The following is a 21956-nucleotide window of genomic DNA, read 5'->3' as shown; positions in this document are numbered from 1 at the left end:
AGGACAAAAAGGTGACATTTATTTATTATTTACTTATTGCAACTATTGGGTGTTGAGTGCAAGGGCAGTAAATTGTTTTTATCTATGGTTCTACAGTGAGCTCCAAACTACTGATGGCCACTAAAAATTATGATAACTTTTGTTGTTCAACATTACCATTTTGGTTATAAGCATGAAATTTGCAAATTGGATAATACATTCTATAATATACAATACGATGAAGCAGACAGAGGTGTGCCTGTTGATGTTTTAGGGATTCCGATGACTTCTTCTTTTCCTTTCGGCTTGTCCCTTTAGGGGTCGCCACAGCGCGTCATCCTTTTCCATGTAAACCTAAATCTCCTGCATCCTCCTCTCGAACACCAACTGCCCTCATGTCTTCCCTCACGACATCCATCAACCTTCTCTTTGGTCTTCCTCTAGCTCTCTTGCGTAGTAGCTCTATCGTAATCATCCTTCTACCAATATACTGACTCTCTCTCCTCTGGACGTGTCCAAACCATCAAAGTCTGCTCTCTCTAACTTTGTCTCCAAAACATCGAACCTTGGCTGTTCCTCTGATGAGCTCATTTCTAATTTTATCCAACCTGGTCACTCCGAGAGCGAACATCAACATCTTCATTTCCGCCACCTCCAGCTCTGTTTCCTGTTGTCTCTTCATTGCCACTGTCTCTAATCCGTACATCATGGCTGGCCTCACCACTGTTTTATAAATTTTGCCCTTCATCCTAGCAGAGACTCTTCTGTCACATAACACACCTGACACCCTCTCTATCCCTCTGTCTGGCCAACCTGTATAGATAATTTTCTCCTTCTTTAGTGTCCAACCTGGCATACATGTCATCATATGTCTCTTGTTTGGCCTTTGCCACCTCTACCTTTGCCCTATGTCGCATCTCAATGTATTCCTTTCGCCTCTCCTCGGTCCTCTCAGTGTCCCACTTCTTCTTAGCTAACCTTTTTCCTTGTATGATTTCCTGTACTGTGAGGTTCCATCACCAAGTCTCCTTCTCTCCTTTCCTGCCAGAAGATACACCAAGTACTATCCTGCTTGCCTCTCTGATTACCTTGGCTGCAGTGGTCCAGTCTTCTGGAAGCTCCTCCTGTCCACCGAGATCCTGTCTCACCTCTTCCCGAAAAGCTGCACAACACTTGTCCTGTCTCAGCTTCCACCACATGGTTCTCTGCTCTGCCTTTGTCTTCCTAATCTTCCTCCCCACCACCAGAGTCATCTTACACACCACCATTCTATGCTGTCTAGCCACACTCTCCCCTACCACTACCTTACAGTCGGTAACCCCCTTCAGATTACATCGTCTGCAAAAGATGTAATCCACCTGCGTGCTTCTTCCGCCGCTCTTGTAGGTCACCCTATGTTACTGCCTCTTCTGGAAAAAAGTGTTCACTACAGCCATTTGCATCCTTTTTGCAAAGTCTACCATCATCTGTTCCTCCATCTGACTGATTGCCACCATATATATATTTATTTTTTTCTGAACAATACATTTTTGCTGTGCAACCAAGCCAAAAATATAATGAATCTCAATATATTTTCTTATAAGGTAAAATTATGTAGAAGGTGAATATATTGTAATACACCAGGGTCGATGCTATGTGGTGACAAGTCACAGCTTTGAATATCTTGGGACATAAGAAGGAGAGCACATAGAACAGGGAGCATCCAGTGAATTATGGGACAGCACAGGTTTCCCTACCTGATCTGTCAGTCACAGCAATGGTAGAACACCTCGGGGGGCTATTTGGAATGTCACCGCAATGTAATGCATCTTGTGCCACAAAGCACTGACTGGAGGCTTCTCTTTGACAGAGCACTGAGCGAGATAGTGCAGGCACAAGCTTGCGAAGTCATTCCATCATGTGGTTGCAGCTCTGCTATGAGATGGCTGCCACTGCCATTGAATGTCTCGGAGGAAAAAGAAATTGAGGGTAATCCCCGGTGGACAGTGAACTAACTTTGATGGGCATTTCAATTGAAATATGACTGATGTGTTCATTTTGTGACTGTGAATTTGGTTTGGACTGCTACATTTGTCCTTACAGTCTCCTTATCACACTCGCTGTCAGTTGGGTGTAAAACGTGCTAAAAAAAGGGGGCGGGGCGTTCAGTCGAAATAGTTTAGGTTTTTTAGTCATTGTTATTTTCCGTCACGCAATTCAATCTGTTGACATGATTGAATTTAATGATTAGCATATGATATAAAAAAAATATCGGTCAGTGTTGGTTTGTTATGATATCATTTATGATGGTTTCCAGGACACAAGTCTTACTGTTGTAAAAAACAAAATACTGGACATCATAATCATAAAATGGATGCATGCTGTAGGTTGCTTAAGCCTACGGAATATCACCATATGCTGTTATTGAAAACGTGAATTGGCCAAAAGTAAGGTTTTCCAAACGTCCAAAAATACATCATGTTTTGCTGTAAAAGAATCAGTGTACATAAACTAGCCATAAAGAAAAGGAGATATGACTTAAAAAGACAATTTCCATAAACTTATGTGTCACTTTGATGACCAATAAAACAATAAAAGCTCTGACTTTTGACTCGTCAAAATAAAAAATTGGAACTTGACTTGGACTTGAACAGCAATGACTCATGACTTCCCTTGGACTTGAACCCATTGACTTGAATAGACCCACTACTTTGACCAAAGCACTGAGAAACTAAAATTTCTTAGATTTCTCTTACTATAACCATATGCGCAAGTAAGTGACATCCTAATGCTAAACATCTTAGTAACCTTTTATTAAGACATGAGGCCCACACCATCATTGTTAATGTGTAGTTGGTTCTTATTAACTTGTGATAATTAACGGTGTGCTGGACACACATTTGAAGAGAAACTGACCAAGAGGTCATTCTTTCACACACTACCTAAAGTAATGATTTCATTAAAAACAAACAAACAAACAAACAAACAGTAAATGTGTGACGTGTGAAATATGTGACAGCTAAATAAGGTATACATTCAAAGAACCACTGATAAACTATACAGAAACAACGACATTTAATGAAACAATAAGGACATTAATTTTTGCAAAACAAATAAATAAATAAAATCTACATTGGATTGTGGGAATTGCGTGTCTGACGTCACGTGTACTTCTTTTCGTTGGCATTAGCTGCTAGCTTTGTGAGCCATCACACAAATAGTTACACAGCGGGCCGGCTGTGCGCTGTATGGGCTTCCTGTACACTACAATCTGGTTTAGTCAGTGTAGTGTTATCAAGGATCAGTCTTGTAGTGTAATTCTTTTTTTTATTCACTTTATTTATCAATCGATCAGCACACAGCTAGCATCTATTCTACATCAAACTAGATTCTTCTCCGTGTCCTTTTCTTCACCTCTTTTGACATATTTTACACAGTTCCCCCTAGTGTTATGACTGAGATACCACAGTTGGATAAAATTGTCATTCATAACAAGATGACAAATTTGTGTTCCTTTTTTTTTTTAATTAATGCCTTATGTTTTTGATACAAGAAATTACAAGTTCAAATTGAAATCTATTTATATTTGTGTTTGAAAGTGACTCACGAGAAACTTTTGTAGACAAGAAAATGCAGTTTCCAGCTTTATGTACAATCTGAATATAAGAAAAATACTGTGGATTATAAAGAGGAAACCAATTGGTCGTTCATTACAAAGTGAAATGTCTCATTTTCTCTTGTGTATTCATAACCGCTCTTTAACCAAGCAAAAATAAATTTTATACTTGATTATTCTGATAGAATTGTCAGTAGAATACTTGATTACTAATTGCAGCACGACTGGATGCAAATTCTTATTTGTGACAGGTCTGTTTAATGACACTTCAGAAATAAAGTGAGTTTGTTGTTGCATGTCCTCACCGGGTGTACCCCCATCCACAAATAAGAACATGATTTGAATGTTGTAACGTTACTTGTGATCAAATATCTAGACTGTCTAAATATTTTTCTGCTGTGGTTCGCACCCCTATTCCCCTTGTCCGTTCTGTCCCTCTGTCTGTCTCCTAAAACCCTTTTGCATCCGGCTGCATTTTCAATGAACATCAGAATGATTAAAAAATGAAAAAATAAGCAGGAGTATTTTAAACTCCCCGGTTGCACAGCAAAACTGTTCCAGCACAAAAGGCATACAGATCCACCATTCTGCGTGGCCATGCAGCTGAACAGGACAGGTTAAAAAAAGAAAAAAAGAAATAAAGTGATAAAAAGTAAGTCATAGCATAGCTTTTTCATAGAATAACTGAAAACGTACTATCGATCGCTTTTGATGGGGCAATAAACTAAGCCCCGCACCCCCCTTGACGATTGGCTTTGAAGGTGCAAAAATGTTTGCATGACTTAGGGCACACACTGGCCAACCTCAGCCTTTTGATTGGTTCAACACACTGAGCTGTACATAGCCTGAAAGCTCTTTCAACACCAGTCACCAAGTCACGATAGATAATTTAAGCATGAAACTGAGGAAAAAAATATACATATAAAGAACAGGCAAAAAGGGGTGGCTCAGGACAAAAGTATCCTACAATTCACTGAAACCACACTGAAACGAGCCTCGAGTCACGGCTCCATTAGAGACCTGCTGTGAAGGGCTCGGGGGTTAAACTCCAACATGATACTTGCCACTAACAATGGTGAATTTTTATGAGGAGAACAACTGAGTCCACCCAGGAATTCTCTTTTTAAATGCAGCTGTTCTCAAGAAGTGAAACAGACGTCTTGGAGCTAAAAACTGACTCAGAACAAAACACCCTTTGCCCTCAGTGATGGAGCGTTATTAGCATTCTGAGACCGTAGCAAACGGATGGGCTACACTCTCTATTTGTGCGCTCCTGCATGTGCACCAAAATAATAGACTGCACATATACGTACTGTATGTGGCGTGAACGGAAAAATATAGATGAATATATACAGAACAAAGGGATGACATGGGGGAAAAATATCCTTGTTGGAGAACAGAAAGTTGTGCAAAAAGTACACAAACATTGAACAGTCGGACCTGTTCATTCAAAAGTTTAGAGAAGGTCAACTTACTTTTTGGTACTTCTTGAAATTTCAGCCGGAAGCCGAATATCCCTTACTTTTTGTGAGGAGTGCATCTGAAAATAAAAGCTGTACTGTTGATCTCTTTTTTCTTGTTTCATTTGATAGCAAACCCCAATGTTTTCAGTTGACGGCAAAATGTAAGGAATTCACCATACTGCACAGACCTTTGGGGTATATGTCCCACAAGTCATTCAAATAAAACAAAAAAACAATGAAGATTCATTTAGTTCAGCTCAAGTAGTACCCCTGACTGTCTTTCAAATTACAATCTATTCACAAAATAATCGGTACTATTTTTGTCTCATGTGGAGAGAGTTCAGGTACTGTTAGATTTTTTTTTTAAATTAATTAATTTTTTTTTTTTAATGTAATTATTGGCTGGTTAGTATTACTCTACAAATCCTTAGTGACAGTGGAAATCGTAGGTTGTTTCCAAGCCCAGATAAATGCAGAGGGTTGCATCAGGATGGACATCCAATGTAAAACTTTGGCAAACAATTATGAGTATTTATTCTAAGAACTTCATACCGGATTGGTCGCAGCCCGGTTGAAAATCGACTGTCATCAGCGCTGTTAAACTACAGGCTACCAGCAGAAATTCAGCTACTGTAAGTCAAAGATGAAAGAGAGGAGGAAAGGTTGTCCATAAGCGGAAAGAGAAGAGGACAATGCAGAGCCTAAAACTGAAAGTAGTGCTGAAAGTAATGTTGGGGCTATGACAGGAAAAGCTAGGGCGTAGGTTGACATTATAAGTAAAAGAAGGGAGTCTATGGGTTCTGGAGTTAAATGAGGTGGAAAGGCAGTAAGGCTAGAAGTTTACAAGCATGGTTCAAGGGGAAAGTGTGAAGCTCCATGGAGAATAATTGGCAAAGATAGAGGACTTTAAATACTTAGGGTCAACAGTCCGTAGCAATGGTGAGTGTGGAAAGGAGGTGAAGAAACAGATCCAAGCAGGTTGGAATGCACGGAGGAAAGTGTGAGGTGTGTTATGTGATAGAACAGTCCCTGCAAGGCTGAAGGGTGAGGTCAGCCATGATGTGTGATGAGAGACTATGGTACTGTAGACATGACAGAAAGCAGAGCTGGAGGTGGGCAATAAGAAGATGTTAAGGTTCTCCTTAGGAGTAACCAGGTTGGACAAATGACCTCTAGAAGGGGACAGCCAAGATTAGATGTTTTGTAGACAAAGTTAGAGAGACCAGATTTTGATGGTTTAGTCACATTCAGAGGAGAGATAACGAATATATTGGTATGAAGAGGATGGACCTGCGAAGAGGATGGACCTGCCGGGCAAGAGAGCCAGATGAAGACCTAAGAGATGGTTGATAGTTGGTAGAGAGAGTGGATGCAGAAGATAGGTTGAGATGGAAAAGGATGAATAGCTGTAGTCAATAGTAACAGGACAAGTTAAAAAAAAGATTTAGGAAGGCCCTTTTTCATTTTTGCTAACCAATCTGTCCATGTATTGAGTAGTGACTGAATGTACCTGAAAGCCAATTCGTTGTAAAGTGACTAAATGATCAATGTTGTCCAAGAAATCAAATTATCACAAAGTGAATATTATGGCGTCTTTAAGTCATCTTTTCCAACATCACATTGGCTACTGTATGTGCCACTTCTCATGTTGGCATAGCTTCACAGTAGCTCATTAACCAACTGTTTGTTGCGACACAGTCTTGTGGTAGGTGAAAGCGTATGTATCATGTCATGCAAACAAAGAGGATCATTCTCCATCTGGCCAGGAATACCTCTGGGAATATTTGGGACATTGAAGGTTTTTTTTTTAAATTTATTTTACATGTGATGGTCCCACACAATGTACTTGAATTAAATTTAGGTTAGTCATTAGGGCATCAATAAGACTGAAAAATACATGTAAAAAAATGATCAAATATAATAAGAAACATAATAAACCAATTTATGTTTATGTAGAAATAACAGGTAGTGCAGCAATACATTTGCATGTACTGCATATAACCTTTGGTGGTATAGTGCTTTTACTAATATGTTTACTATTTTATTCAGTTAATTTAATTGCATATTTGACTTTATTTGTCTTTTTGTTGATTTGCCCTACTACATTTGCTCCTTGTACCTTGAGGTGTTAGAAAAGGAACCTATAAATATTATATTATATATTATGATTAAGCATTTATTATAGACTGAATTTGACTTTGTTAATGCTGCACATTTTTGTTGATAAGATTCTGGACATGTGAGTGGAGCAATTAAAAACTATTTTCCTTCAAGGTCAATGCTTACGTGTAAGTTCAGCATTCCAAATTTCAACCAAAAATAGCTTTCAGCCAGTGAATCTGTGGCACCCTATTTCAATGAACCTACGCCCATTATTGTACCTCTACTCCAAGCTGCAAGAGACACCCTTGAAAGGCCACATGGCCAACATTCACTCCCTATATGCTGATATTCTGTATATAACTACTGTATATGACAACTTTCAGTTGTTGCGCTCATCGTCTACTAAGCCTCACCCTGACCTCTGCCCTTACGCTTGCATTTTCATTTGTTTCTTGTCTCAGGTCTGTACCTCCCTCCAGACGTTCCCTCATGAACAACAAAGGAGCCTTTTGGTCTCTTGGCCTTCTGGCCAATGGCTCAGAGGTGTGTCAGTGAAACAAGGGACAACTTCTCCAAAACTTCGTTCCATCAAGGGAGGATATCCTTTTTACAGCTTGCTCTGGTTCTAATTCCTTGTTCTTGGCCCGCAGGTTCTCACAGAGCACTTTTGTAGACAAAACTAAACTGCACGTTGACGATGTTTTAGAAATCCCTTTAAAAGTACTCTCAATGGGCCTAGGCTAATGGCTGTCTTTTAGTTTGAGCCAGTTGAAATGATGCAAGTGACACTTTCCGAATGCAAGGTATTTATTCGGCTCTGTGTGCCTCCTCTTGCAACTGATGCTTGCTACTTCCTTTAGTAAAGGTATGTACATATACTATATAGTAAAATCATTAATAATGGGGCTGGGATCTTATTCAAGGGCACCTTGATGATATTTCCTCCATCGCCATGTTTGTCAAAACTTTGCTCTTCTTTTTTGGGGCCAATTTTGAGTTGAGGTTTGCACTTTTATTTAAAACGCACATATCTACTAGGAGCAAAAATGACCCTTTATAATCCATAGTCTTCACTTTACTGCAGCAGTCTGTTTTCTTGCTGCCCTCAGTCTCCTCATGGATAACAATCTTTCTCCTTACCATGGTTAACAGCCATATGCTGAGGAGTAAATACCAGATAACCTCGTCCTCCTCCATTGTTGGCTGATGCATTCAATCCGTTATATGTGGATTATATAACGGATTGAATGATTGAAGATATATTTGTAAGTAATAAATGATCATTTTGGGACAAATTGTGTAAAATATACTAAGTTCCCGCAGCACCCCTGTTAATCTCTCACGGCACAATGGTTGAGAATCACTGGTATATAATATGGCTATATGCATTCCCTACACGCTCATTCTACCAATCTCACATCACAAATCAGTTTTCTTTGCCAATGTTCATCTGTACTTTGTTTGTTTTGTGTTCTGTCCCTGTAGATTCTCCATGTTAGATCATTACATTACAAAATTCACTACCTGCATTGTTGTGTGTGTTTGGGTTCGAGGAAAAAAACCTCTGGATGTCAAGAACACTTATCAAGGTTTCCTAAAGTGTAGGAACCTTCAGATTACGAGACTGATAAAAAGGCTTCTCATCGTTTTTCCTATATTGTATCCACATAAAAAGCGACGTGGTGCCCCTCTTATATATAAAATACCTAGATTTATAACACTGTAATTTAAAATTACGATAAACCGGAAGTGACGCAGGCGTCGCTTCCAGCTCATTCTTTTCTCCTAAATTAATTACATTTTTATTTAACCCATATACGCTACACTGAACTATATCACTTAATCTAAAAAATATTATAAAATAACAAATGATGAATAAAACCTTTGTAAAATTACAAATTAAGGCAAATTCAGCTCCAGGAAATGGTTTTATGCTATTCTCTTTCCACTTGTTAAACAGCACAATAGGGTCAACAGGGAGAGATACGAAAACAGGAACAAGACTGCAGTGGATATAAAAGGTCTACACACCCCTCATTAAATGCCAGGTTTTTGTGATGTAAAATAATTTAGACCAAAATAAATAATTTTAAAACATTTTCCACCATTAATGTGACAGAATTTACACAACTGTATTGATTTTTAAAAAACATCTTTTTGAGAGGGGAGGTGAAAATAAACAAACAATCTTGTTCAGGTCACCATTGCAAAAGATATGTTCTGTCTCAACTAGTCTTTTACCTGGTTAAATAAAGTTCAAATGAAATAATAATAATAGTAATCAAATAAATCTGGTTGCACAAGGGCATACTCCCTCTTATAACTGGCATGTGGCTGTGTTCAGGAGTCACCAACCACATTCACTCTCAAATGGGAGTCCACAAACACCTGCCAGGCTGCCACCATTTCAATTATTAAGTGGCCTAAAACACATGCATTCCTTACAAAAAGTTATTTTTTTGCTTTATTCACTAAAATGACTGAATGAAGAAGCTGTTTGTTGACCAGACTTATTGATAGTGTGTGTGTGTGTGTGTGTGTGTGTGTGTCCGAGCGAGTGAGAGAGACATTATAGAACGTACCCCAAAGATGCATACTTTACAGTTACTTATGACCATAAAATAGAGCTAATGTTGCACAGTCAAAACAACAACAAAAACATCTGCAATTTACCACAAGGTGTCTTCTCAAGTGTGCGTTGAAATAATCCAAGTTTGGGCGGTCACAATTGAAGACTAAGCTGCATGACAGAGCTGTTGTAATTCGGAGTCTGTAATGTAAACATGAGTCGTGCGGCGGATTTTTCCCCCCAATATAAATCACTTTGATCGACCCGCGAAGGCTTTGTGTATGCCCATGTGGCTGCGTTGTGCTGTTTGATTGGTGAACTGGATTCAAATTACACTAATGATCACGTTGGGTTCGCGCAACAGCGCCCTATGTGGAAGTCGAAGGCAAAGTCTAAAAATAGATTGCGCATGCAATAACTGATTAAAAAAAAGTAGCGAGTGTCATGTAGATCACTGTAACGGAGTAAAAGTACCGTTTCTCCCTAACATAAATACTCAAGTAAATGTAATAAGTATGATGGATTAAAACTAGGCGGCACGGTGGACGACTGGTTAGAGCGTCAGCCTCACAGTTCTGAGAACCCGGGTTCAATCCCCGGCCCCGCCTGTGTGGAGTTTGCATGTTCTCCCCGTGCCTGCGTGGGTTTTCTCCGGGCACTCCGGTTTCCTCCCACATCCCAAAAACATGCATTAATTGGAGACTCTAAATTGCCCGTAGGCATGACTGTGAGTGCGAATGGTTGTTTTTTTCTATGTGCCCCTGCGATTGGCTGGCAACCAGTTGAGGGTGTACCCCGCCTCCTGCCCGATGACAGCTCCAGCACGCCCGCGACCCTAGTGAGGAGAAGCGGCTCAGAAAATGGATGGATGGATGGATTAAAACTACTCTAGCAAGTACAATTTATCTAAAATGCTCACTTGAGTAAATGTAACGGAGTAAATGTAGTGCATTCCTACCCACCTCTAGAATCAGGATATAATCTGCCCTTATGAAATGTAATTTATTGAACTTAGTTTACAAAATAAAAACATGAAAAAACAACTCAACAACTAGTAGCTATGTAGGATAAATGTATGTTGAATAATAATGGGAGGAATGCGTCATCAGGCTTGTGTGAAGTGAGAACGAGCGAGCCCACGCAAAGCTCTTGGCGTAATGTATTCAGCAACCACCTAATTTCTTATTCCTCTCCAAGGAAGCCTTCAGAAATCAACCCAGCCGCTCTATTTATATCTGGAAACATCGTTTCCTCTTTACATTGATGGAGCCATTAGACACAGAACAGCGATATCAATGCTTTAGAGCCATTGAACGTGCAACAATTCCTCAAGTATCAACTTAAATCTGTCAAGATGTCAGTCACCTCATCAATGTAAATGTTTTTATTTTTATCTCATTTTATTTAAAATCCAAGTTTTAATATTGTTTTTTAGATCGATTTAAATTAACAGTCCAACCAATATCTATCTTATTAGCATGCATTGCTTGCTGCCTGACAGGTGGTGCTTAAACTGACTGGTTCATACGGACTCCAAATTCATTGCGAGTTTCCTGGGCTCGAAGAAAAACAAATATTTGTAGTCACCAAACAGCCCACAGCATAAGCGTGTTTGGGAAAAAATGGTAAAATATACAAATGAATGCAAATCATGACCATATGCTTGGATGGGGAAAGGTGAAATTGTGGCAGCAGCTTCAGTTTAGTTCTACAGCTGTTTTGACAAACTTTTTAGTGGGGAAAACTTATTTTATGAGTCGAAACAGACAACCTTTTAATCTAAGATTCACTAAAATCATGCACGACCTACATGAGATTGCTTGACAAAATATACAGTTCTCAAAACTGTCAGTGACTTCTTTTTACATGTTACACACTTAAATTTGAGCCAGAGACAGTGACCACTTTCTTTAGGGATTCCCAAGGCACTGTACTGTGATCCCATGTGTTCTCTATTTCTATTTATCTTAATTTAGCTTTTAGCCATCAAACTATAAATCTTCATTAGTACTTGTTAAAATTCACTTATTCATCCATCCATCCATTTTCTTTACCGCTTATCCTCACTAGGTTCACGGGCTGCTGGAGCCTATCCCAGCTATATTCGGGCGAGAGGCGGTGTACACCCTGAACTGGTCGCCAGCCAATTGCAGGGCACATATAAACAGACAACCATTCGCACTCACATTCACATCTACGGGCAATTTTGAGTCTTCAATTAACCTCCCATGCATGTTTTTGGGATGTGGAGCCCTGGGAGAAAACCCACGCAGGCATGGGGAGAGTATGCAAACTCCACACAAGCGGCGCCGGATTTGAAACCGGGTCCTCAGAACTGTGAGGCAGATATACAAACCACTCGTTCACTGTGCCGACTCTTTTTGACCAAAATGTGCCATATTGCTGTCAGGAGCTTTTAGATTTCAGTGTTGGGAGGAAAGTAAAAATTATGCTCTTGCTCCATACAAGTACAGACAGGCGTCCAATATAGCCTGTCTGTACTTAAAATTAGCCTGGCAGCCTGAATGAAATAAGGTATTAGTGTAGTTACAATAGCTTAATTTAAAAAAACAACAACCCTATAATATGAGGATAAGGCCATGTGCACACTCACCAGCTGGGCATTCGCAGAAGGCCATTCCATCGGAGCGTGTCAGACAGGTGGAGTTGTGCAGGCAGGGATTGTGGAGGGGATCACATGGGTCATAAGGCTGGTTGCACAATAGACCGCTGAGAAAAGGGGGGCATGTGCAGAAGAAATCCCCAGTTACATGTGACTCCTGACACTGAGTTCCATTTAGACAAGGCCCAGATTCACACTCATTCACTTCCTCAGCACAGTCCACACCTGTCCAGCCTGGTGAGCACAAACACCTTGGAGATACCCAAAATGGAAATGTCCCAGTTAAAAAAAAATTAAAAAATACATATATATATATATATATATATATATATATATATATATATATATATATATATATTATTTTTTTTATTTTTTATTGCAACCTTACTGAGTAAAGGTACCACATACTGAATATTACTGCATAAATAAACAACTTCAATTGATACCATTGCCAAAACTGCTGCTGAAAAGTTCAGATTGAATGGCTCAAAATTGCAAACTATATGTCTTACAATACAGTGGAACCTTGACTTGTAAGTTTAATCCATTCCGTAACAAAGCTTGTACATTACATTTTTCCCTATTTGATGAATTGGAATGCCATTAATTTGTTCCAGCCACCGAAACACACCACACTTTTTGTAACATGCTTTTAAGAAAAAAAAAAAAAAGATTTTAAAATATCAATATACATTATCCCCAAAACAAAACATACAAAAAAAGAATGTAATGAAATAAACTGGTTTTATAAAGTAACACACACACACACACATTCTAGTATTCATTGCATTGGCAATTGTCGCGGTCCTTGTTTTTCCAGTTCATTCGAGTGGCAGTGTATCTGAGGATTGTTCCTAATACACATTTTGGCTCACAACACAAAGCAAAAAAATCGACCAAGTGATAGCTCATAACTTCAAAAACTACAAGTAGTAAACTGGTGCCTTTGTAAGTCAAGTTACCACTGTATAGCCCTCCATCCATTTTCTATGCCAACTATTATCCTCATTAGGGTTGCAGAATTACAATATATGTCAGGTTTAGAAAACTCAAATAAATGGCAAGTCCCTAAGCAGGTTTGACAGAGGCAGAGTGGGCGGAACTTTAACGCCCAAAAAAAATCTGTCTCTACATAAGGTAAGATCTTCTTTAGAAAATCCGAGTGGCACACTTTAAATCATCTGACAGATTGTTTACATGCTTCAGTCCAGGTACTGCTTGTTTAGCAATGTAGTTAGCAATGTACAGCTATTCAGCTGTGCTCAAGAGGTAAGTCTGTGTGTGAGCAGCATTAGAACTCACCGAGTGCATTGTGATTGTAATTGCATGAGAGTATCATATAAAAGTAATAACAGTTACCACCTGTCTTATTTTTCTGAGAGGAAAAAATGAGGCCTTGATTTGGGGTACGGACTTGTTTCAAAAGGAGGACGTGCCTTGACATTTGAGACATGGCATCTATTAGGGTGGACGTCACTATTTCAGGTGTTTCAGTTCCAGTTAGTTCACTGATACCAAGTCAGAGATCGAACTTTCAACCATCCAAATGCGAAACAACCAGTCTAGCACCTGAACCGGGCTTCCCCAATCACTGGAGTGGCCTTAAAATATAGTACGTATGCAGTTTCAGTACAGCAACAAAGCGATTAAGAGTGTTTGCTTCGGATCTATTGTACTGAAGCAGCGGGTGAATATTCCACTTGGTGGCAGTGAGTACTAAAACACTCCACATTGCATTTCCTTCCATCTCTCTGGTTTTCTCTCCTGGAACAGGTTGACTGTCTCAAATGAGTCACACATCTGGAAATTTTTTCATGCTGTGAGCCAGTCATTGACTCATTTGTTTTACGTGCCAGTGTCAATTCATTTTGTCCTTTGCCAATAGAAGGACATAATGCCATCTGTTTTTTTTGTCTGTTTTGTTTTTAAATTTAATGACTGATGCACCTAGGGCTATATTCTCCCGTATGCTTAAGTCAGAAAAGGCGCGCAGCTTCGCTCTTTTCCCTCTGCACCCATTTTGCCATCCACTTAAGTGTATCACTTGCGCGTCTTCTGGCCACGTGCGCACTTTGGGTGGAGTAACCCTAATTCTGCCCAAGACTTAAGCGGGTTTCCTCTTGTGCGTTCCAGTGGCTGTAGTAAGTCTAGCACCCTGGGAAGATGAAACATCATATTGCACATTTTGATTCGCCCGTTTGCTCCGAGCCTCCAATGGCTGCTGCTGGCGGCCTGGCGGCTGACTCGGCATGCTGATGCCACATCGCAGACTGCTCAACGGCCATAAAGTGTCCTGACCATATTACGCCGATCGACGGCTGAACGTCACCATATCATGCCAAATTAATTAATTAATTTTCATAAATGCGCTTCAAGCGACATTTTTGTTTCAAACATCCTGCATGATGTCTTGGGAGTTTGTCTGAAAGTGCCACTTACAACAACTGCAGTCATCTTGTTGGCACGATGGTGTGTTAGATATGGAATAATTTGGTTTATATTTGATCCATGTCATCGTCATTTAAGTAACGCTGCTCCGTGTGTGCCGCTAGCATGGTTGCTGGGCATTGCTGATGAACAACTGCCTCACTCGCGTTCTTATTGATGGCCTTCCAAACGCGTTCACTCACGAGCACAGTATTACAAATCAATTACATATATTGTACAATATGTAATAGAGATTACAGAACACAAAACCAAATGCCCCTTACCCTGTTAGATGAGCAGTGCTGAGGTCTCACATGCGACTAATAACTTCCGTTTACTCTACAAAGGTTAATTTCACATTTAAAGTGTGACATAGTCTTCGAGTGGATTTCAAAGGGTTTCACATGTCTCAGGAAAAATCTACATTCCGAGAATTCTACCCACGTGCAGACTTCAATGAGTTGCGCCTTTCAAGCCGTTACATGCAAACTGGCCGGGTATGCGCGAGGGGTGTATCAGAAGTCATTATGGCAGAATCAGCGTAACTTGAAAACTTGCAAGCCAGGCACGTAAAATACTGATTTACACACCAACAGGAGATTATGGCCCCTAGTGCCCTGGCGCTAGTGCATGAACCTACTTGTAGCCGTTGAGTTCAGTGCAGGTGGCGTTGTTTTTGCAGGGCTGTGACAAACATTCATCAGTTTCTTGTTGGCAGTACTCTCCCTCCCAGCCAGAGTGACATACACACTCATAACTCTGCATTACAACGACAACAAGAGGAACAAAGAAGTCTTCCCATTAGCGTGGAAAATGGTTTACGGAACGGTATACATCTGTTTGGATTGCTTACGTCACTTTATTACATTTTAACATCTAAATGCTGGCATATAATTTTCCTGAATGCAATGTACAGTCCCTCCCGCTCACCCTGTGGATAATATGAAAGCTTGTATTCAGCTTGTGTCATTCAAGGCATAATATGGTAACTTCCATCTAGCATACAGCAACGTCATCTGCGTATTTTGGACAAATATTTAAAATATATCTGGTTTATTTGTCTCTCAGTTTACTGCCTCTATTTCTAACAGCATGTGAATGATATGTCCTTTATTTCATCATTGCTATCTGCATTAGTACAACTAATCGTAGCATGGAAAATTAATGGTTTTATTTAGATTGCACTTTGCATAAGGGATTGTTGCACTTGTGTGGCCAAAGTTTTTTTTTCCAAGATTAGTCATTGCCAATGTTTTGACTAAAGGTCCTGGATGCTGCAGGTTGAAGGTATTCTAATCTGTATTGTGTATGCTATGGGGGAGGGATGGTGCGGTTAAAGTTTTCCTCATATGACTGGTAGGTGCTGGGGGGATGTTGAGTGTAGCCATCTCATGATAAATTAGATACCTCCAGAATATTCTGATTTTTTACCCCTGGCAATAGAACATAATCTCATTTTTGCTGCTAAATCACCTTCAGGGACAGCAATTTTCCAAAATAAGCTCCATAGGACACTGCGTTCAGAGAGATAGATGGCTGGGCTGTAAACAAGACTATTTGAAAAAAAGTCTTCATAATGAGTTTAGGGGGAGAAAAATAATACATTCCAGTGTAGAAAATAGTTGATATTATGGATTGGCATGATAAGAGCTGTATTCTATTCCAGCTGCCTTTTGGGTGAAAAGCAGGCTACACTCTGGACTGGTTGCACAGGGCATGATTATCAATTAGATCATTGTTAAGAATTCTGTCAATTACATGGAATTGATTGACTGAGCTATGAAAAAAACTAAGGCCAAATGGAATGCACTACTTGTGTGCAATCAGCAGAGGTACTGTCGATTCTCAACTGAGAAGAAATACAATTCTAACATAACGGTTAAGACATGAACAAATAAAAATCATGCGAGCTTCACAATTTACATTTGTTGCCCTTCAAACTCTGTGGATACAAGTGCAAAAATGATACCAAGTATTAATTAAACCCATGACACTCTTGTCTTTATACAGTCATAACAATGGTTGCGATACTTCCGGCACTTTCACAATTTCAGGGAGGTCCCTTCTTATTTCAGCAAGACAATGCAAAGCCGTTACAACAGTGTGACTTTGTAGTAAAAGAGTGTGAGTACAAGACTGACCTGCCAGCAGTTCAGACCTGTCTCACATTGAAAATGTGTGGCATGTTATGAAGCGCAAAATACGCCACGGAGACCTCAGACTGTTGAGCAACTGAAGTTGTACACATAGCTTGCCTTTGTAGTGTATTCAATTGAATATAGTTTGAAAAGGATTTGCAAATCATCGTATTCTGCTTTTATCAACATTTTACACAAACTTCATTGAAAGTAGTGTTTGTATAGATATTTGTATGAGAGAGATAGAGAGAGAGAGAGTGAGAGAGTGAGAGACATCAGGCATTACCTGTTATTTTCAAAAATAAAGCAGATGTATTCCAACAATTACAATCCATTGTTTTTATCACCTCTTCCCATGTTCAAACAGCACACAGTTAACCAGTTGCAGCTAAAAATCTTGAATCCAAATTATATATGAAATAAAGTACAAGTAGCAAGGAAGTTAGTTAGATTATTTTGGACAGTAAAGGAAATGTACGATTTACCACTTGCTTGCTTTGTCCATCTTAAATTATGTTCCCATGGTACGTCTAGCTAGCAAATTGACTCACTCAGATGGTGAATAAATCCCTCAATAAGACCTAGACAGTCTGCTGGTACTGCCTACACAATCCTGATGGTACTAACACATGGTGCTAAATTTTCTCTCCCTTTGGATACCCAATTAATAATAATGATATCACACAGCTGTGTATATTTTACTACAGCAAGCATGTCACCATACAGTAAAAATGTAATCATCAGGCCATCGGATATACCTTAGGTGAAGTCACTTGACTCCATATGTATTGGTAATTACCATCTGCATTAATTTATGGGACACATTTTCATTTTGAGGTCCTTTTAAAGTCTATTACATCACTCCATTATACAGCCATATTGAAAAGGGAAAATAACTGTCCAACTTACCAGATGGAGGTCCTTACATATTGAATTGCTACTGCACAGATTGTTCATACAGTCGTCAATGTCTTTCTCACATCGCAGGCCAGCATAACCAGGACTGCAAAGGCAATAAAAGCCATCTACAACTGAAACAAGATCAGCAATTTACTTACATCACCTTGCATCATCAATTATTATTCACCACTATCAGCAGGTAGCACTCCATTTCTACAGAGCTAATTGTAATCAATTTCTCAGTGTGGTGCCATTCTTTTAATCACAGCTGTTAAACTGTTAAAAAACAAATGGATTGTTCTAATAGTCCAGCCTGCTGCATGTACTGCATGTGACACAGCAGCACTCAGTGCATCAGTCTGAAAGGGTCCGACACTTTAACCATCTCTAAATTAACCTGTCTGGCCACTGGCCTTTTTTGCCCTTCACTTATTCTTCTTTTTCATTTATTCTTCTTTTTCTCAATAAATGTCTTGAAGGCTTGTCATTTGTTTCCACACTATCTGAGTTCACAGTTCAGGTGAAGCAAAGTGAAGGAGAAAGAGGATTTTTTTTTTTCACATTACAAATTGTGCCAATTTCTTACACTACTTTGTGAAATATTCCGCAGCATATAAAATGTTTCCACCTCACACATTACTTTCTAATGACAAGGGATGCATCACTCTCTCTGCAACACAACATTGATGCACAGTTAGCTAGTGACAGAGATAATTGTGCTTCTTACAGGAGTGAATTTATTACTTCCCCAGTCAGGGTCCCAGGATTCTTCATTATCCCAAAGATTTACCACGTAATCTATGCTGTCACTCTGTCTTGGTGCATGTAGCCACTATTACTCTCATTAAATGCTTTTGGTCCTGGTTGGCAGCAGTATTATTCATCTCAGCTACTGTGGCTTTGCAGCGCTCCCCCGAGGGATGGGGCTGGCTGGTGTTGCGCGCCGGGCCAGTGGGTCCTGTGGCACCGCGTCACTGGCCTGCAGTGAACTGGGTGCAATCAAGATTAGTTTGGACAGCTGGGCTGAGGTGTAAGGTAACTCAATGAAATGAGTCACTGCATCACAGGCTCACAAGTTTGTTCCACGAAAAACTTAATGATTTTGGAAATATAATATACACTGTAGCAATTACGGCGGCACGGTGGCCGACTGGTTAGAGCGTCAGCCTCACAGTTCTGAGGACCCGGGTTCAATCCCCGGCCCCGCCTGTGTGGAGTTTGCATGTTCTCCCCGTGCCTGCGTGGGTTTTCTCCGGGTACTCCGGTTTCCTCCCACATCCCAAAAACATGCATGAATTGGAGACTCTAAATTGCCCGTAGGCATGACTGTGAGTGTGAATGGTTGTTTGTTCCTATGTGCCCTGCGATTGGCTGGCAACCAGTTCAGGGTGTACCCCGCCTCCTGCCCGATGACAGCTGGGATAGGCTCCAGCACGCCCGCGACCCTAGTGAGGAGAAGCGGCTCAGAAAATGGATGGATGGATGGATGTAGCAATTACAATAAACACAGATCGAGAGCCGAATTAAACAAACAAACAAAAAAAAATCTCCCTTTAAAGGAGACATATTTTGCCAAACCAACTTTTCTAGTATTTGGGATGTAATATTGTCTCTATTGCCTCCAGACGTTTAACTGCCAAGAGGCCTGAAATCGGGTCATTTGAATTTCTCGAGCTTATCTACGTCACTAGCGAAGAGGTCCGCCTTCCCTTTCTGCTCCCAAGCCAGCGGTGTTAACATAACAAACACGTGTGCTCTCACAAGTGGGTCTTCTACACAAAGGCAACCAATCAGAGGAAAGGGGGCAGTCTTAGCCAAATATGGACAAAGTGGAAACAAGACTGGGTCAAACAGAAGTAGCTGTTAGAGAGGCCTTTTATGGACACGCGTATGATAAAACCAAGGTGTTTTTTAAAATGAAATTGACACTCAGTCCATGTTCGAAAGTCACTCCACAGATGTGTACTTAGCCAAAATACGAGACCTTTAAGAAAGATATTGGTTGAATGAAGAATTAATTTTTTATATAATTTTGGAACTTGTGGAATTAGTTCCTAAGATGTATACTAATCATGTTTAAATACATGCAAGCACGGGGAGAACGTGGAGAGCCAAGGTTCGAAACCAGAACCTCCTGACTATGTGAGCAAACCAATATGCAAGCGTGCTGCCCATAATATAGTAATTAGAGCATAATTTTACTTTTACATGTTCATTGCAATAGGTGGGAACACAACATGGACCATCAGGTCTTGTTGATCAGTTGATTAATGTGCAATTTACCAACTTCCCCAATGGGTAAACTTCATTCAATCATTTCATTCACTACATTGGAATGAATGTGAAGATTCAAAAGATGTTCATGCAGTGAGATACTGTATAATGATTCTGTCTCGTCAGAATTGGAAAAGCAAATATTTTAAATTATCATGTTGGACCTCTGTAGAGGTGTACTATAAATGACAATTGCTTAAGTCCTCCCTGCTATGATTGCAATGTTGCAATGTACATTTCACATGTATATGTACATCCTCTGGCAAACCAGTAGTCACATATAATGTGTTGTCTTTGATTACATTATTTGTTCGTTTGTACTCAGTTATACAAGTACACGTTCAAGCAACACTGATTTCATTTTATGTTAAGCAAATAAGCAAGCCTATTCTTGCAGACAGTGTGTCCTAGATTATCCTATCAGATGGCATCATTCCATTTACATTACACCCTTATTAGCTTCAGCATTGACCCATCTGTAAAATGTCAGACAGTGGAAGTATGTTATTATTAATCATGTTGGCATGGTAAGAATTTTTTTTTTTACCATCATAGCAAAATCCATTGACACATGGGCTGGAGATGCACTCATCCGCGTTGATTTCACAGCGGGGGCCTGTGAATCCTCGGCGACACCGGCACCGGAAGCCCAAAGGGTAATGGTCCTCATCCAACTCTTCCAGACAAAAGGCTCCATTCTCACAGGGATTACTGGCCTCACAGGGTAACAAGTCACAATTTGGACCTGGGGTGAATACACAGGAGCGTCCAGCCTTGTTGAAATAGAATTAAATGGCAGAGCTGGGAATTTTAAATACTGCCCCCCTATTGTCTGATTTGTTGAACTCAACCTCATGACAGATTGGATGCTGTGTCAACATTAGTGGCTGAGAAAAAGTAAATGCCTTAAAAACACAGGGAGCAAAGGTCTGGAAACATTCCACTAAAAGATGCAGGAATCAATTTTCTTCTAAGTATTTAAATTCACCAATATCTCTGAAATAAAATATTACTTTTGGTATGTGTTTCCTTGCTCAGCTGATTGTATACTGTAAATAGAAAACATTATTGAATTATTAAGCCGTATTAGGAGAGATGCGGTTGGGATTGGGCACCAGGATAGTAATGTGAATTTGTGAAAGGCCTTCCTGAATGATGGAAACATGGTCGTGTAGATATATTCATATGACGAAAATCAAGAACTAACAATGCACTAACCATGCCATTAATTTCATTCAAATGAAATAAGAATGAAATACTAGGTGATAATAAAGAATTAAATGTACACAGAATTTAGGACGAACTGCGCTGACAATTTGATTGGCGGATTCCTAAATGGTCATTTTAATATTCATAAACATTCAACTTTCTACATTAGTAGGTGAAAAACAGATGGAGAAGCAGTCAATACAGCTGTCATCATACATTTAATTTAATATTTTGGCCAAAAAGATCAGTTTGACCTTGGGTGAGAAATTAAAAACAAAGTGGAAACTAAGAAATGGATTTCATCCTTTACCATTGCATCCACAAATGAACAAATAAAACAACTGTTGAAACAATGCAGAGTATAACTGATTTTGTAGTAAGAGCTTAGCCTCATTGCTCTTTATAATATGCTTAATGCTTGACCTACTTGAATCATCATACATTAGCCAAAAGCACCAGCATTGTTTATGTGATCATATCAATGTACAATGACACTTTAACTACACATTTAGTTGATGAGAAAGCACAAGTCTCCATAAATCACGTTTATTCTTTTGCTTCAGTTGGCAAATTAAGATGTACTTATTTTGTTGAGCTGTGAAGTGAGTTAAGAAAATAATAGTATGTGAAGTTAATTAACTTTTTTTAAAATTTTTTTGTTTTGTTTTGTTTGCGG

The 21956-nt window shown here is 39.6% G+C and overlaps 1 protein-coding gene across 4 annotated transcripts in view; it reads right to left on the bottom strand.

The window, feature by feature from the left end:
* Window positions 1–21956, bottom strand: part of eys (eyes shut homolog) — a 223109-nt gene that overhangs the window by 125941 nt on the left and 75212 nt on the right. For all 4 annotated transcript variants that reach the window (XM_061790502.1, XM_061790504.1, XM_061790503.1 and 1 more), the window contains 4 exons: window positions 20619–20816; window positions 17807–17928; window positions 15400–15518; window positions 12324–12439 (listed from right to left, as the gene is read on the bottom strand). In XM_061790502.1, the coding sequence (XP_061646486.1) occupies window positions 12324–12439; window positions 15400–15518; window positions 17807–17928; window positions 20619–20816 (555 nt within the window). The remainder of the gene's footprint in view (window positions 1–12323; window positions 12440–15399; window positions 15519–17806; window positions 17929–20618; window positions 20817–21956) is intronic.

The sequence above is a fragment of the Phyllopteryx taeniolatus genome, chromosome 11 (genome assembly GCF_024500385.1).
Source record: "Phyllopteryx taeniolatus isolate TA_2022b chromosome 11, UOR_Ptae_1.2, whole genome shotgun sequence".
Classification (NCBI taxonomy): domain Eukaryota; kingdom Metazoa; phylum Chordata; class Actinopteri; order Syngnathiformes; family Syngnathidae; genus Phyllopteryx; species Phyllopteryx taeniolatus.
This window is presented reverse-complemented; position numbering and strand designations above follow the sequence as displayed.